Source organism: Rosa rugosa, chromosome 7, assembly GCF_958449725.1.
Source record: "Rosa rugosa chromosome 7, drRosRugo1.1, whole genome shotgun sequence".
Classification (NCBI taxonomy): Eukaryota; Viridiplantae; Streptophyta; class Magnoliopsida; order Rosales; family Rosaceae; genus Rosa; species Rosa rugosa.
The window spans coordinates 26,112,762-26,128,838 of NC_084826.1; the positions used below are offsets into that span (position 1 = coordinate 26,112,762).

The 16,077-nt window shown below is 38.1% G+C and overlaps 2 protein-coding genes across 4 annotated transcripts; both read right to left on the reverse strand.

Moving 5' to 3' along the window:
- Positions 1-2,515: 2,515 nt before the first annotated feature.
- On the reverse strand, positions 2,516-7,125 carry LOC133719858 (pentatricopeptide repeat-containing protein At2g20540-like). Of its 2 annotated transcripts, none has more exons than XM_062146047.1 (5): positions 6,984-7,125; positions 6,750-6,865; positions 3,927-5,944; positions 3,339-3,800; positions 2,516-3,247 (listed from the first exon to the last, which is right to left on the reverse strand). In XM_062146047.1, the coding sequence occupies exon 3, from the start codon at positions 5,737-5,739 to the stop codon at positions 4,021-4,023; it is 1,719 nt and encodes a 572-aa protein (XP_062002031.1). In that variant the 5' UTR covers positions 5,740-5,944; positions 6,750-6,865; positions 6,984-7,125; the 3' UTR covers positions 2,516-3,247; positions 3,339-3,800; positions 3,927-4,020. The 2 variants fall into 2 exon arrangements, with proteins under 2 accessions (XP_062002031.1, XP_062002032.1); XM_062146048.1 differs by having other exon boundaries at positions 6,750-6,862; positions 6,984-7,121.
- Positions 7,126-9,077: 1,952 nt separating this feature from the next.
- On the reverse strand, positions 9,078-15,517 carry LOC133719857 (protein PSK SIMULATOR 1-like). 2 transcript variants are annotated; one of them, XM_062146045.1, is made up of 12 exons: positions 14,857-15,515; positions 14,434-14,738; positions 14,213-14,305; positions 14,030-14,120; positions 13,545-13,638; positions 12,924-13,021; positions 12,564-12,633; positions 11,831-11,934; positions 11,246-11,362; positions 10,106-10,182; positions 9,929-9,973; positions 9,078-9,837 (listed from the first exon to the last, which is right to left on the reverse strand). In XM_062146045.1, the coding sequence occupies exons 1-12, from the start codon at positions 15,178-15,180 to the stop codon at positions 9,306-9,308; spliced, it is 1,950 nt and encodes a 649-aa protein (XP_062002029.1). In that variant the 5' UTR covers positions 15,181-15,515; the 3' UTR covers positions 9,078-9,305. The 2 variants fall into 2 exon arrangements, with proteins under 2 accessions (XP_062002029.1, XP_062002030.1); XM_062146046.1 differs by having other exon boundaries at positions 9,663-9,814; positions 14,857-15,517.
- Between the last annotated feature and the right edge of the window lie 560 nt (positions 15,518-16,077).

The following is a 16,077-nucleotide window of genomic DNA, read 5'->3' on the forward strand; positions in this document are numbered from 1 at the left end:
ATATATTTTTTGTCATTTTAATGGATTCTTTGTGGAACCCACTTTTTGATCATCTATCAACATCTCGACTGTTCAGTTCTTAGAGCTCTATGACTAGATCACTTTGCAAATTTTCAACTAAATTGATGACCGTTAAAGTCTCAAACTAAATTAAATCAATGGACAAACTAAATTTATCCAACTTGAACTGTTCATATTTATAAGGGGAAATGCTCATTTACCCAATTTTAGCTTAAAATTTGCCCACTTGCTCCACTAACAGTTTTTTAACCTCATTTACCCAAAACACTCTAAGGGATTATTACCCTTTTACCCAATTAATTCTTTTTTTAGTCTTTTTATTTATTTTTGGGACTTTTTTGCCCTCTCCTTCTTTCTCACTTAGAGGGAGAAGTCATCCTCCACCTTGCCCGACTCCGGTGTCCAGTGGCCGGCCGCCGACCGGTGACCGGAATCCGGCTACCGGACTGGTGTCGGGATTCCGGCGTCTGAATTTATTGCCCCCCAATAATACTCAGTAACCATATTATTTCCCCCAGTAATCATATTATTGCCTCCCAATAATCATATTATTGCCTCCTAAAAAAATTTCTGTTTATTAAATAGTAGTAGTGTGTGAATAGAGGTAAAATTGAGGGCTGTTGGTTGGTATACTGGGGGGCAATAGACAGATTATTGCCCCCCCAATAATCTGTTGACTCTATGTTATTATTTGTGGGAATTATGTTTTTGATAGCTGATACGTTTATTTGTGTTTATAGAGTGGAAATGTAGTGTACTATGTTGGTCTATTGGGGGGTAATAGACATATTATTGCCCCCCAGTAATGTGATTTTTAGGAGTCAGTAATGGCGGCTTCATGACATCAGCCCAACACCAAGCCAATCAACAACTCCGGACGAGAGGGTCAACAACTCCGGTTCAACCAATCAACATCAGGCTCAAACGACGTGTCGTCCACCCGTTCGCCCACATTGAGATTCCGGTTCATGCTTTCGGGTTCGGGCAGAACGCCGGCTACTGCCAGGAGCAGGCTGAGGACGCCATTTATTCCTGCAACGGACGGCCCACGGTGAATGGCTCGTCTTCGATTTGGCTCGGAGATTTGTACGCCGAGGAAGAGAGGGAGTTGCTCGTTGAGCTTCGTATTCCTACCTCGGTTGCTGGGAACCACCATGTTGGTCGTTGGGCAGACCCATGGTTCTGCGTTGGGTCAAGGCGGCGGAGCCACCGCAGTCTTCCTCTCGGGTCTGGATTCACGATCTGGATCCAGGCTGCATGGGTTTGGGATCGTGGAGTTGGATGGTGTCATCCTCTGGTGGTTCGACGGTGGGACAGAGCGGCGGCGGTGGAGGCCGACATCGACAGTGGAGTGGTGGGCGTGGTGGCTTAGAGAGAGAGAGAGAGAGAAATCGATGAGGGGGAGGAGAGAGAGAGAGATATGAGTGAGAGAGAGAGAGAGAGAGAGAGAGAGAGAGAGAGAGAGAGAGAAATCGATGAGGGGGAGGAGAGAGAGAGATATGAGTGTAATTTGTTAATTAAAATGAGGGTAATACTATCAAACACTGTTAAATGGGGTTAAAAAACTCTTGGTGGAGTAAATGGGCAATTTTTGGGCTAAAATTGGGTAAGTGGTCACAGCCCCTATTTATAATTATAAATCACAGTTATGGATGTCTTAGAGCATCTTTAGCAATGCTAGCCATTTTTCAGTTAAATTTTAACCAAAGTGGCTAAAACGTCATTTTGGCTAGCCACTTTTTTTAGAAATACGTCTGCACAAGTTCTCTCTATTTTGGCTAGACTTGAATTTATATTATTTATTAAATGAAGAATAAATAGATTAAATGTATTTGTAAATTACATAGAATGACTTAAAATGAATGTTTTAAATTAAGAAAAATAATAGAGAGTCTCATCTCGCTCTCTATATTTAGGAACGAGATAGCTAAAAGTCAAAATGGAAAGTCACTTAAGAATTTGGTGCAGCTGCTAAAATTGATAAAAAGCTAAACAATACTCTCCAAAATAGATAAGAAGTCAAGATAAAGAGTCTGCTAAACATGCTCTTAACGATTATCAATTTAGCTGAAAATTTACAGAAGTGAGATACTTATATGGTCTTCAAAACTAAACGGTCGAGATGTCAATATATGATTAAAAAATTTGTTTGACAAGCGATTTCTAAAAATGGCTAAAAATAAGTAAGTCCCTCAATGGAGGACCCCAATATATATACATAGTCGTCTTCCCATAATTATGTGTTGTGATTTTCAAAGTGGCGTATTATGTCATACAAGAAAATATAATCCACAAAAGCCATTCAATAATTCTACACTTTTCCCAAACAAAGCTACTTTAACATTGAACCTATCAGCATAACAAAATGCTCTCAGACCAAATAAAAAAAGAAAAAGGAAGCATAACATAAAGCTCTTTGGCATTGAGAAGGCCATTCATGTTCATCAGTTACGTGGAATTAGTGGAACTTAAAATGAGGTTCATGAGAAAATAATAAACCAAAACACAAAAACTTGCAATAAACAAATGAGTTGTACTGTCCGCAAACTTACCCCCTCTGAATATACCCGTTCAGGACAGTTGCAACTAAAAGTGGCTCTACCCATAGTGAAAATATGCACAGTAAATTTCTCGTGGGAGTAGTAATTACACTCATACATCACACCAGTCAATGTCAAAGCATCCCTAGATACTTTACTCCCTTGGATGATGATGATCTCTCTGTGTGTCCACTCTATCTATAACATCCAAGGCTTTTTCCTTATCTATACCAAAATCAATGACAGGAACCCCAGAAGAGAGCCTACTGAAAGGTAACAATTTCTTGGTTTCTTCCCCAGATGTATAGCTGTTACTCTTGTTCAATCTGCTCCGGTTTCCCAAACTAGAGTTTGCGTTGTCATAGTCCTGACTTTTACTAATTCCGGGAACCCGTCTTCTCTTACTGACATCCTGCAGCATCTCCTGGTCGTCAGTTGTTAGCATGGTTGAGGGGGGAATGTCCTTGAGCTGCTCATTTGTCTTTGGGAGGGTTTTGGTAGCTATGGACTTAACAGGTGACCGCATACCCACACTAGTGGATGCAGGCTTACTTTGAGAGACCAAATAATGAAGCCACAATACTAGTTTGAGTACACAGGCTTCTGTTTTTTCCCTATTTGCATGATGGAATGTCTCAATCCGAATCACCTCAGTCTGTGGAGCTGGTTTACGGTTTGTCTCAGAACTACATAAAAGGAATGGTAGCCTAAGAAACCCAAACATGAAAAGAAAACATGGTAGAGGACAGTGAAAAGAAACAGTACATTGTTACTTACCCAGTACTCGCCCACTCACCTACCCACCAATTCATGGTGCCATTAGGCAGCAACTTCTGCTAGCCATTTTTGCAGACATCAGAGAAACCATTTGAATTAAATATGAGAACACATGACTCACCTATACAATTGGCTTTTCATGAAATCATGGATATTGGAAAATCATATAAAATTGGTGGATATTTTGACAAGAAACTTTTATCTTCACTGGTAGGACTATGCAAGTTGGTGTGCAGGAGGATAATTCATTTTTTGAGCCTCACAGTGCCAAAATATAACCCTGCGCATATTAACAGGTAAGCCAAATACTTCAGCTTGAAGCTTCTTGACGGTTTCATCCACAATCTGATGAAGCTTTATATAATTCTCAGTCCCTTGGAGAAGCTTATGACTCGAGGACACACAATAGCACAGGATGTCCACTTGTCTGTTTCCTTTGCAATAACTAACTTCCGCCAGGATCTAGATACATGTAAGAATACAAACCCCAATCAGATTGTTATACAGGAGGAAAAAGTAACGTCTATGTTAGTGCTAGGTACAGATATTACAAAAGAAAATAGAAGAGAAAGAAACACAAAGGTTTACCATCAGCAGAAGAATCCACGGACATAGTGATTGAATAACAAGCAATCCGCAATGACATGCTTGCTTTGGATTGACCTTTCCGATTCCACTTGGTTTACAATAGCAAAGAATCATTGGCATTGGAAAAACTTTCGAGTTCCTTCCTCAGTTGACTTAATGTTTGGTATATACTTCTTGAATAAGAATGAGACTTATCATTGGCTAAGAATTTATGCACAACACCATCAATCTCGATGAAACTCCAAGCAGAAATTGAAACTACCTCTCTATCCTTCATCATTTTCCTTAGCCTCAACACATCCTCCCAGTTTTCCATTTTGGCATACATGTTCGCTAAAAGAACATACCTTCCACTATGTTGAGGCTCTAATTGAATGAGAAGCTTCCCAACCTTACCGGCTAACTCAAAATGGCCATGAATCAGACACCCGTTAAGTAAAGACCCCCATATAGCTCCGTCTGGTTCCATTGCCATACTTCTTATCAATATCTCTGCCTCTTTCACTCGCCCAGCACGGGCCAAGAGATCAACCATGCACCCATAGTGTTCAATCTCTGGAGCAATGCTATAAATTTTACTCATACGTCCCAATGCTCGCCATGCTTCATTTACCAGAGTTTTGTGATTACATGCAGTGAGAACTCCAACAAATGTCACAGCATTTGGTTTAGGTCCCTTCTTTTCCATTTCAGCAAAAAGTTCAAGCCCTGTATCATTCTCACCATTAGTAGCATATCCCATGATCATAGCACTCCAAGTAGTTACATCTTTACGCAGCATCTTATCAAATATCTCTTTAGCATCTTTAATGAATCCACATTTTGCATAAAAATCTATTCCTGCCGTACCGAGCTCAAGTCCATACTCAAAACCATGGTCGTCCAAATACATCTGAATCCACTTCCCTTCCTCGAATGCACCCACAGAAGCACAGGCATTAAGAACACTAACCAAAAGAGACTCTTTCAACCTCACATTCGCACGACGACGCTTGAAATCACGAAACAAATCAATAGCTTTGTTGAAACAAGCATTCTGAACATAACCCGAAACCATTGCACTGTAAGACACATCATTTCTCTCAGGCATTTTATCGAACAGGTCACGGGCATCATCAACCAACCCATTGCCACAATACCCACTAACAAGACTAGTCCAACACACCACATTCCTATCCAAACTTTCATCAAACACTCTCCGAGCAAATTCCACAGCTCTCAATTTACAGTAAACACTAATAACTGAGCTAGTAACATAAACATCACACTCATGTCCAAACTTCATTATCTGACCATATATCTGATCAAGCAAAGGCACCCCAACACAAGCTTTAACCAAAACTGTGAAAGTTCGAGCATTTGGGTCGGCGCCTATCCTTCTCATTTTGGTAAAAACAGAGAGACCCTTTTTGGAATGTGAGTTTTTCAAGAAACCCATGATCATGGAATTGAAATCAAAGACATTGGGTGCCGGAATTCGATTGAATAGAGTCTCTGCGTGGCGTAAATCACCGTGTTCCGATAAGGCGGAGAAGGCTAAGAGCTTGCTGGTGATGTAGGTGAAACGAGCTAGGCCGGTGATGAGTGTGTGGGCATGGATTTGCTTGAGTTGGTTCATGCTTGAACATGTTTGAAGAAGAAGAAGACAGGGAGGAGGGTGTGGGTTTGATTTGAAAACGAGTCTGCTCATTTGGAGAAGAGTTGTCTGAAGCAAACAAATGAAGAGTAGGGAATTCCAGCATGACATGAAATTGAACTGGTTGGCGAGGGAGGGAGGGAAAGACTTGGGGCTATTATGACCCGGTGAAGACATCCGGAAGCCCACTTACTATTTGGTTGCGTTGAAATTTCATTAAATGATAGGGCAATTTCATACCAGCTCCTGCGTGAGAGGCAGAAACCGAACTGGACTGGAAAATGGGTTGCGGTTATCAAACCGGAAGAAACAGTTAAGAAAAATGCAGTGGACTGCACCGGACAACTGGAGGAAATCTTCAAACTGGGCTGCTGTAAGCCATCTGCATTCAGTTGTTCCAATGTAATTGATATTATAAACGTGCACAAGTAAAATTGCATTAATAAAAAAAAGACAATCGAATCTTCTCAGCTTTTCATATATAAGCATAAACGTGCACAAGTAAAATTGCATTAATAAAAAAAGGCATAGGTATAATTGCTAGACATGTCACCATTCATGAAAGTAGAAATAGAATTGCTCAGGGGTTTGATCATAAATGCCAGAATTCAAAAAATTTCCATTTCATATAATAATATTCCCCATCTCAGTGCTTTCAGAGAAAAATCACAATGACTAAACAGCTTGCATGGAGCTAACTACTTAAACTTGATTAGTGGAGTACAAGAACATTGGTGGTGGTCACTCAATTTACACTAGTGTACTTAAACCCCCCCCCCCTCACAACCTTCCCCATAACTTGTTCACCCATCTCCTCCAATTTTCTTTTCCCTCAAACCAAACACCAAGAGGGGAGGGGTTGAATTGAAATCTGGGAGGTTAGCTTTTGGAAAGCTCGAAAACTGATGAGAAAAGATAGCTTACATTTGGGAGGTTAGCCAGTGTGTGTATGCAAGTTCATTGTTTTACTGGTTCAGAACGATACAACAACCTTTAAAGTCTGAAAGTTGTGCGCAATCATTATGGAGAATAAAGAAGTAAAATAATTTCAGGTTCAAAATCTAAACTTAATTTCTACAAGAACATGGGTATATTTAATTGAAGGCAGGCAATCCCATATTTGAATAAAAGTGAGTGATGTTAAAAACAGAAATTTAAGTAGGCCAATGAGCAATTCAATCACTAACCTGGACTGGAGCAATGTAACCGACATGAATTTCCAGTTGCATCAACCACGTACCTTAGCCACTCCAAAATCCGCTAGCTACTCTGGCTGGCTCCAAACAACTCAATCCCCTCACTCCTATTATTATTGAACAAATCAATCTCAAATGCAGATCCCCAAATTCGAGGGATGAAAAACAAACAAGCCCAGATAAGATCAGAAGAATAAAAGCAATCAACACAAATTGAAGGCTCACACTGGAAATCGCCCAAACCAAAATCAACCAAGGCGCCGACGGTGAACTTGTTGCAGTTGAAAATTGTGCGACGGTCTAAACTGCAAGTTTTGGGTACTTGATGTGCTCAGGAGAGGATCCTCTCCCTATTAAGAGATATATTATCAATTAAGCCACCTGCGTAAAAAAATATATATATAAACGGTAGAGATACACAGACGCATATATAAAACAGTGACAGAGAGATGTTTTCTCCATGTATAGATTAAAGATTCGACATGGGTATCTAGTTTCTGAGTCGAGGCAATGACTTTTCTGTTACTCAACAATAATTTTTTAGTTCATCGATAGTAGCTTTTAGGTTCATCGACAATAGTTTTTCGGTTCTCCATTTGTAACTCTTTGGTACTTAAATGGTAGCTTTCGACAATACCTTTTCAAAATATGCCAATAACTTTTCAAAATATTACACTAATTAATTGTTCTTGTGAATGACATTAACTTTTTTGAAGACTGACACTAACATTTTCAGTTCATCAACAATAGTTTTTCAATTCAGGATAGTAGATTTTCAAAAGATGATAATTTTTTTTTTTTTTCAAGACAATGATAATAAATTTTCTGAAGAATGATAGTAGCAGCTTTTCGGTTCGTTAACAGTATTAGGGCATTGCGTTAAATTTTCTGAGTGCAAAATTTTTAAATGTTTCGTATTATCTGTATTAGGTTTATTAAAGAACAACTGAAGTTACTTAGTTATTGTCGCCTATTATCATACCCAAAAGCAAATAAGACATCATCTTAATCTTAATATATATTGTCGTCAACCACCGCAAGTGGTTCAGTGGATGCACTAGATCCCTCCACCGAAACGTTCAAGATGTGTAAACCCTACATTCTGCGTTCGAATGTTGGGTTGATTTAGTGCTATTTACTGAATTATAAATGTGATGAGGGGAGGGGATGCAATGCCATGTGGGCTGTTTGGGCCCTAAGTGGACTAATCTCTGAGCTTAAGAAGTCTTTGAGATACCGCGAACAATCCAAAATGAGGGGGTATATATATATATATATATATATATATATATATATATATTAAAATAAGGGATCTATTTTTTGTCATTTTAATGGATTCTTTGTGGAACCTACTTTTTGATCATCTATCGGCATCTCGACCGTTCAGTTCTTAGAGCTCTATGACTATATCACTTTGCAAATTTTCAACCAAATTGATGACCGTTACAGTATCAAACTAAATTATCAACGAACTAACTAAATTTATCCAACTTAAAGAACAGTTTATAATTGTAAATCATAGTTATGGATATCTTAGAGCATCTTTAGCAATGCTAGTCATTTTTCAGTTAAATTTTAGCCAAAGTAGCTAAAAAATCATTTTGGCTAGCCACTTTCTTTAGAAATACGTCTGCACAAGTTCTCTCTATTTTGGTTAGACTTGAATTTATATTATTTATTAAATGAAGAAAAAATATATTAAACGTATTTGTAAATTACATAGAATGACTTAAAAAGAATTTAAAACAAATAATAGAGTCTCATCTCGCTCTTTATATTTAGAAACGAGATAGCTAAAAGTCAAAATGGAAAGTTACTTAGGAGTTTGGTGCAACTGCTAAAATTGATAAAAAGCTAAACATACTTGTTTGGACCCAAAATGAGCATTTTGGCCTGACAAGGCACGTCTTGGAGAAATTGAGCCAATGTCAGTGGCTCAAACTATATATTATCGACAAGTTCGAAATATATATTTAGAGACTAAATAAAACCTATTATGGAAGCATGAAAAGTCAACTATAAAATGGCTAAAAATAGGTAAATCCCTCAGTGGAGGACCCCCAATATATATATATAGTCGTCTTCCCATAATTATGTGTTGTGATTTTCAAAGTGGCGTATTATGTCATACAAGAAAATATAATCCACAAAAGCCATTCAATAATTCTACACTTCTCCCAAACAAAGCTACTTTAACATTGAACCTATCAGCATAACATAATGCTCTCAGACCAAAGAAAAAAAGAAAAAGGAAGCATAACATATAGCTCTTTGGCATTGAGAAGGCCATTCATGTTCATCAGTTACGTGGAATTAGTGGAACTTAAAATGAGCTTCATGAGAAAATAATAAACCAAAACACAAAAACTTGCAATAAACAAATGAGTTGTACTGTCCGCAAACTTACGCCCTCTATATACCCGTTCAGGACAGTTGCAACTAAAAGTGGCTCTACCCATAGTGAAAATATGCACAGTAAATTTCTCGTGGGAGTAGTAATTACACTCATACATCACACTAGTCAATGTCAAAGCATCCCTAGATACTTTACTCCCTTGGATGATGATGATCTCTCTGTGTGTCCACTCTATCTATGACATCCAAGGCTTTTTCCTTATCTATACCAAAATCAATGACAGGAACCCCAGAAGAGAGCCTACTGAAAGGTAACAATTTCTTGGTTTCTTCCCCAGATGTATAGCTGTTACTCTTGTTCAATCTGCTCCGGTTTCCCAAACTAGAGTTTGCGTTGTCATAGTCCTGACTTTTACTAATTCCGGGAACCCGTCTTCTCTTGCTGACATCCTGCAGCATCTCCTGGTCGTCAGTTGTTAGCATGGTTGAGGGGGGAATGTCCTTGAGCTGCTCATTTGTCTTTGGGAGGGTTTTGGTAGCTATGGACTTAACAGGTGACCGCATACCCACACTAGTGGATGCAGGCTTACTTTGAGAGACCAAATAATGAAGCCACAATACTAGTTTGAGTACACAGGCTTCTGTTTTTTCCCTATTTGCATGATGGAATGTCTCAATCCGAATCACCTCAGTCTGTGGAGCTGGTTTACGGTTTGTCTCAGAACTATATAAAAGGAATGGTAGACTAAGAAACCCAAACATGAAAAGAAAACATGGTAGAGGACAGTGAAAAGAAACAGTACATTGTTACTTACCCAGTACTCGCCCACTCACCTACCCAGCCAAAACCATGGTGATCTCTGTTAAAAGATTATGGAACCAAAGAAACAAAATGATGAATCAGTAACAAAGTGTAGCAATAAAAAGCTACAAATGTATCTCACAAACACTTGAGAAAAATATCTGTTTTGCAGAACAGCTGGCCATCTTACTTGGCTGTGTTTGCAGCCATTGGAACAAGCCAGTGCAGAGTTTTCTCCATCTCAGCTTTGATTTCTGTGATAGTGAGCTGCAGGAAACAATTTAGAAGGTAAAAAAAACTACTTCAAAGTTCAAACAATTATCAGCTACTGACTTGCCAAAACAGAAAAGAAAGCCTGGTTATAAATATCAGTTCTTCTATTATTCAAACTCTGAATTGCATTGTGTGTCTGCAACAATGTGATGCATTACTTTCTTTAACAATGGATCCCTTCAAGGAAAGAGTGTCTATATAGAGAGTCCTGTTCTTAAAAGGGACGCCTCAAAAAATAAATAAATAAATAAAAATAAGGATCATACTGGTGAAGCACAGCTCGTGACATGATGAAATAAAATGAACCATGCATTTTTGAAGTTCCCATTTGATAATCATCTCTCATAAACCAATCCTAAATCATTACACCATTTGATTATCATCATTTTAATATTCATCAAGAACATTATGTCTGTCTAATTGTTCGATACTTTGATCTGTTATGAGAAGATAAGTAGATGACTAAATGGTTTCCAATTGGCCGATTTCATTTGCCAGAGTTCATCCTTGAATGAGGACCTAATACATGGATGCTTTGGATCGTTATAGCATTGAGGGATCGGTTCATATCCTTGGACAATTTTGTGGTAGAAATAGGGATCCTTCTTTACAAGGGGACTCCTATACACTATACATATATAGGGCCCTTCCACTAAGGGATCCCTTGTGGGACCCAGCTTTCAACTGCAGTTTAGCATCTCGACCGTTCAGTTTTTTTGTCCTAATGTATAGATCAAATCAGCAAATTTTCAGCCAAATTAATGATCGTTAAGGTATCGAACGAGTTTAAATCAATGGACAAACCAAATCTGTCCAACCTGAACCGTTCAAGTTTATAATTTTAAATCACAGTTTTGAATACCTTAATGATTATCAATTTGGCTGAAATTTGCAGAGGTGATATACTCATTGAACGGTGGAGATGTGGATATGTACTGGAAAAGTTGGTCTAATAAACCATATCCCTTATAATAGCCAAAAAAGGGATCCCTCACTAGAAGGGCCCTGTGTGTGTGTGTCTATATATATATAATAGAAGAGAGAGATGAGATAATACCTCTTCTTTAATATGGAAAGAGTGTAATTTGGAGCGTAAAGATGATTTTATATTAGGCGGCAAGCTCTGGTATAATGTATCTCTTGTAGTTGGAGGCGGAGCACTTGACCGGACTACCTAAATGCAACAAAGCAGACTCAGCAAAAAGCTTGTGAGGAAGATTTTTGGTATATGGAAGATGCATAAGAGCAAAGACTAATACAGTTTAATTGTTAGCTGATATTTATTTAAATTATACAATTAGACAAATTACAACCCACTAGGTGAAGTGTGCAATTGATTTAGCTTTTCATTAAAAAATATGAAAAAATTATGTGATACGAGGGACAAATCAAATAACTCAACTCCACATTATTAGTTTAATCATATATATATCTCTGTGTGTGTGTGTGTGTGTGTGTGTGTTACATCTGGGGTTAAAATGAACCAAAGCGTGCAGCATTAAGACAGTAATGAGAGTATGAGACTATTTGCTAGTACTGAAAAGGATAATCTATGAGAAACGTCCGTTCAGTTTCATTCATAAGATGCCTGCAGTACCAGTTAGAAATCATGTAAGATGCATAACAGAGAATAATTACTCACAAGAGTATCGATTTGAAGAACGATATTTGCATAATGTAAAGAAAGTCCAGCAGGTCCCAACTTTTGATGTTTATTCGTAGCTCCCTCCACGGTTTTCTGACCCTCTGCATATGCCAATGAAGAAGCATCATTGTCATTTTTCTCAGAAAAGGAATTACAGACCAAAGTCAAAGAAGATAGTGTTTAATTCTTTGCAATGACTATCGGTGGCAACAAAACAAGGTTGAACAAAATAGCTTTACACAGAGTATTTGGAGACTCTAGGTGAGGGCAAAACATTGGTTCTAAATTTTGTGGAAATGGTGCCCATAAAATACTCAGGTCCTACTCAGAGGCTCAAGTACTAAACTAGTGATTGCACCCTTGAAAGCTATTGTTTTAGATGGATGGGGACTATGATTGCTATAAAAGGTGTGCGATGTGGGATTCAGAAACCATTCCAACTGAGTATCATATAAAAGTTGAGTGATATGTGTTCTTCGCAAATTTACAAGAAACATACAAATTTTTCAGAACTTAAAAACAATATATTATAACACAAAAGCTAATACTTAATTTGGGACTACACAGAAGTAGCCATTGTTACATATAAAACTATGTTTTATAGATCATCATGATCAAGATTGTCTCTTGATAAAATTACTAATCATGTATTGAAGCCTGAAACGATATGCTGTTCAAAGATCAAAATGTCACATGTAATATTGGCAGTTTGGACCTGAAACATACATACCAGCACTACCAAAGGCAGCATGTATCTCTAGATATAAAAAGTGAACTATTTCAACAAGCTTTTCCATCACCTGCATTCCAAAACATCAAATGTTACAAATTAAAACAGTAACTAGTATGCCATTACTTGTTTATTAAGCAGACACTGAACTTTGGGAACTAAATAGATCATGTCCTATACAGTGTGAAGTTAACTTAATACTTCAAATTTCAAACAACCAGAATTTTCAATGGTCCAAGATTTTGTTACTACTGGAGAATAACATATATGTGTGCAATACAAAAGCAGGAGGTAATAAACGTCTAGAAAAAACAGGTCATGGAAAACCGATCAGCAACTCAATGAAATGCATACAATTACCTCTTCCATACTTTTGGACCAAAGTGACTTTTTCTTTAAACTTTTAACTAGTTTCCTTTGGCTTTTTAGTTCAGACCTCAAGATTCCAAGGGTATCGCCTATGAGATGAACAGAAACAAAAAGAAGTGATATAATCAGTTAAGTAACACTCCACATCAGATCATAAATCATGATTCTTTCGCATGCACATACATAGTATAACATGGCATGTTACAGATCTAGGCTCCAGTATAAGTTTCATCTCAATATCAAATATTGCACATAACACAAAGAAAAGAAATTGAATTGATTATATAATGTGCTCAAATACAAAGTCATTGAAAATATATGAGAACTAGGAGACAAGAAAGTATGAGATTAGAGAGAGCTTTTGCTTCAGCTCAAAACCCTACTAATGATGGGTAATTGTACAAGGCTAAACTTAGATTGGTTTTATTCTTTCGAGGATTTCATTATTATGCCATTGCAGTATTTTAGCCATTTTATTAACTATGTACACAATGCCTTTAGAAGTGGCCATCAATACTTGAAACAATCCTATACTTTATATCATTGAGTTAATTCTGCTAACATTCAACTTGTACAAACATTTTCTATACAATAAGAATAGCATTTCATCACCTCTGTCAGTGGAAGATGAAATACTCTCCTCGAACCGCTTATGTTCATAGTCTTGTTCAAATCGGTCCAATGCATGGAACTCATGGTATAATTCCTGTAGGCAAAAGAATATTAGTGCCTTGCTCTTTTGGAAAAACGGATCAGTTAGAATTGAATACTAAGCTCAATAATGTCGGATACAGCACTTGAGTGGGACAAATAGGAAGAAAACTTCCTTAAGCTCCCAAAACACACTTTCTTCTATGTTTATGGATATAAATGGAAAATTACTCAAAGCCAAATTAGTAAGTGAGGATGATAATTAGTGTTGAATTACTAGGAAAAGATGAGATGAACAAACGAAAAGGAAATATGAAAATTTGAATTTTTTGTTTTTTTTCAGTGATGTATATAGATAGTATAATTATCAAACAAAAATATTCGTCAGCCCATAAAAGGATATATAAAAATGCTCTATATCTCTGATACCATAAGATGATACTTACAGCAGTATACTGGACCAATGTCATCAGTTGCTGTATTACCGAACTGGCCTCATCCTTCAGATGCTTCTGAGGAATAAGTTCTCTGCTGATTCTGTAGTATAAGATAAGATTTCACCTAGTAAGAATATGATCTCTTAAACAAACAAAATGTCCCCCGGTATAAAATCCAGAAAGTATATTTACTTCTCAAAATATCTGTCCAAGTTGTGCCACTGAGGATCTTTACATCGATTTCCGAAACGAACCACCTCCCCCGAGAAAATCTTTAACTCCTCCCTATCAAATCAAGAGTGAAGTTTAACAAATGAGATTCAACAAGAAAACAAATAAACACATGCGAAGCTTGCTCATTTGCATAACAAAATGAGGTGGTTAAGTATTTTTCAACTAGATTCACTATCCACCTTTTATCAGCTGCAACAATCCTCATCAACTCGTCCGTATCTTTGGATACTAAATACTGCACACCTTCCGAAGGAAACACCACTTCTTTCAGATTCTTGATACTTCTGGTCGAAACAGATTGCATAAGATTGTAGCCCTTAACAACAGTGTTTGCAATCTCGAATGCGATAATCGCAATCTCATTCCCCTTGGCCGGCGGTGCTGAATTGAAACCGGCGCCGGAATTCAAATTCGTCATGCTGCTCCCAAGCGTGTCCAGCACCGATACCGCCCCTCTGCCTATACGTGATCCCACCTCCGAAACCTGCAACATTTATTGATCAAACAGTTTCGTAAATCCGAAAATACTTGCTATCTGTGATGAATAAGCATAAGCAAAGAAAGAGAGAGAGAGAGAGAGAGAGAGAGAGAGAGAGACGGACCTTGGCCTTAGACCTGAAAGAGCCGGATTTATAACGGGGAATCCCATCGTAGAAATCGTCAGTAGTGTCAGCTCCTCCTTCATAGACAAGTGCAGGACCGTCGTGGGAGTATCTAGCAGGCTGCTGCTGTTGCTGAGTAGTATTTATATCCACGGCCGGCGGCGGAGCAACCTCAGTGGCGGCGGCGGTGGCGGTGGCGGTCCTCTTGGAGTTTCTGAGTTTGTAATCATCGACGACTTGGCGCCGATTGTCGCCGGCCCAAGGGTTGGCGGCGGAGGGGGCGTTGACCGCCGCGTGGGAGCTCTTGGAACAAAGGCCTCCCATGGCGCCAAAGCGAAATTACAAGTATTGCTGATCGGAAAACAAGTGGTGATGATGATGATGATGAAGAAGATGAAGAAGCAGCAGAGATGGTTTGGCGGCTGCGATCGGAGAAGAAGAAGTAGGGTAAGGGGTGAAGGGTGGTTGGGGGGAGGAATAATAATAAAGAAATGGGGAAGGAGCATAGCGATTGGTAGAGACTAGAGAGAAGGGGGAAGACTCGTTTGGTTTGGTTCGCAGCCGGGGGGAGGAAGGCTGCTCTGGGAGACTCGCGGACACAAGGGAATGGGTCAATATTCAAACTTTGCGCGCTGACCAATGTTCCGCTCCCCTCATCTTTTTCCTTTTTCCTATCTGGCAATCGCCCATATGGCTCCATTATACATTTCAAAAATAAGACTCCCCTCCAAGATGCCCGCTCTTGTATTTATTCAACGCATTATTAACTTCGAGAAGAATAAAAAAGTTTTATGATAATGGTAATTAAATTTAGTTTGATATAGAAATAGATTAGTTCAATACAGTATACGGTAATTAAATTTAGTTCCATAATCACCATATGGAAAAAGGATTGGATATTGCAGTAACATATATTTTGGATGTATTTTAGAAACTCGTTGTAAACATCCATTATTTGATTCAATAATTATGTCTTTATTTGAATTGTGCTCTCCAATATCACCAACAATTAAACCACCAATTTCTTCACTCGTCGGCTTTTCATATTGTTTACCATGAGTAGATTGACAATTAAGCCTCATATTAAATAAAGGTAAAGAAGGATTTTCAAATTTATCTCTCATTGTATGAAATTCTTTTACTAATTCATTAATTTCATCAAACATCTTAATAGCCCTTCAACAATATCTGGCTTGACATTTTGATTAACATGAGTTGATT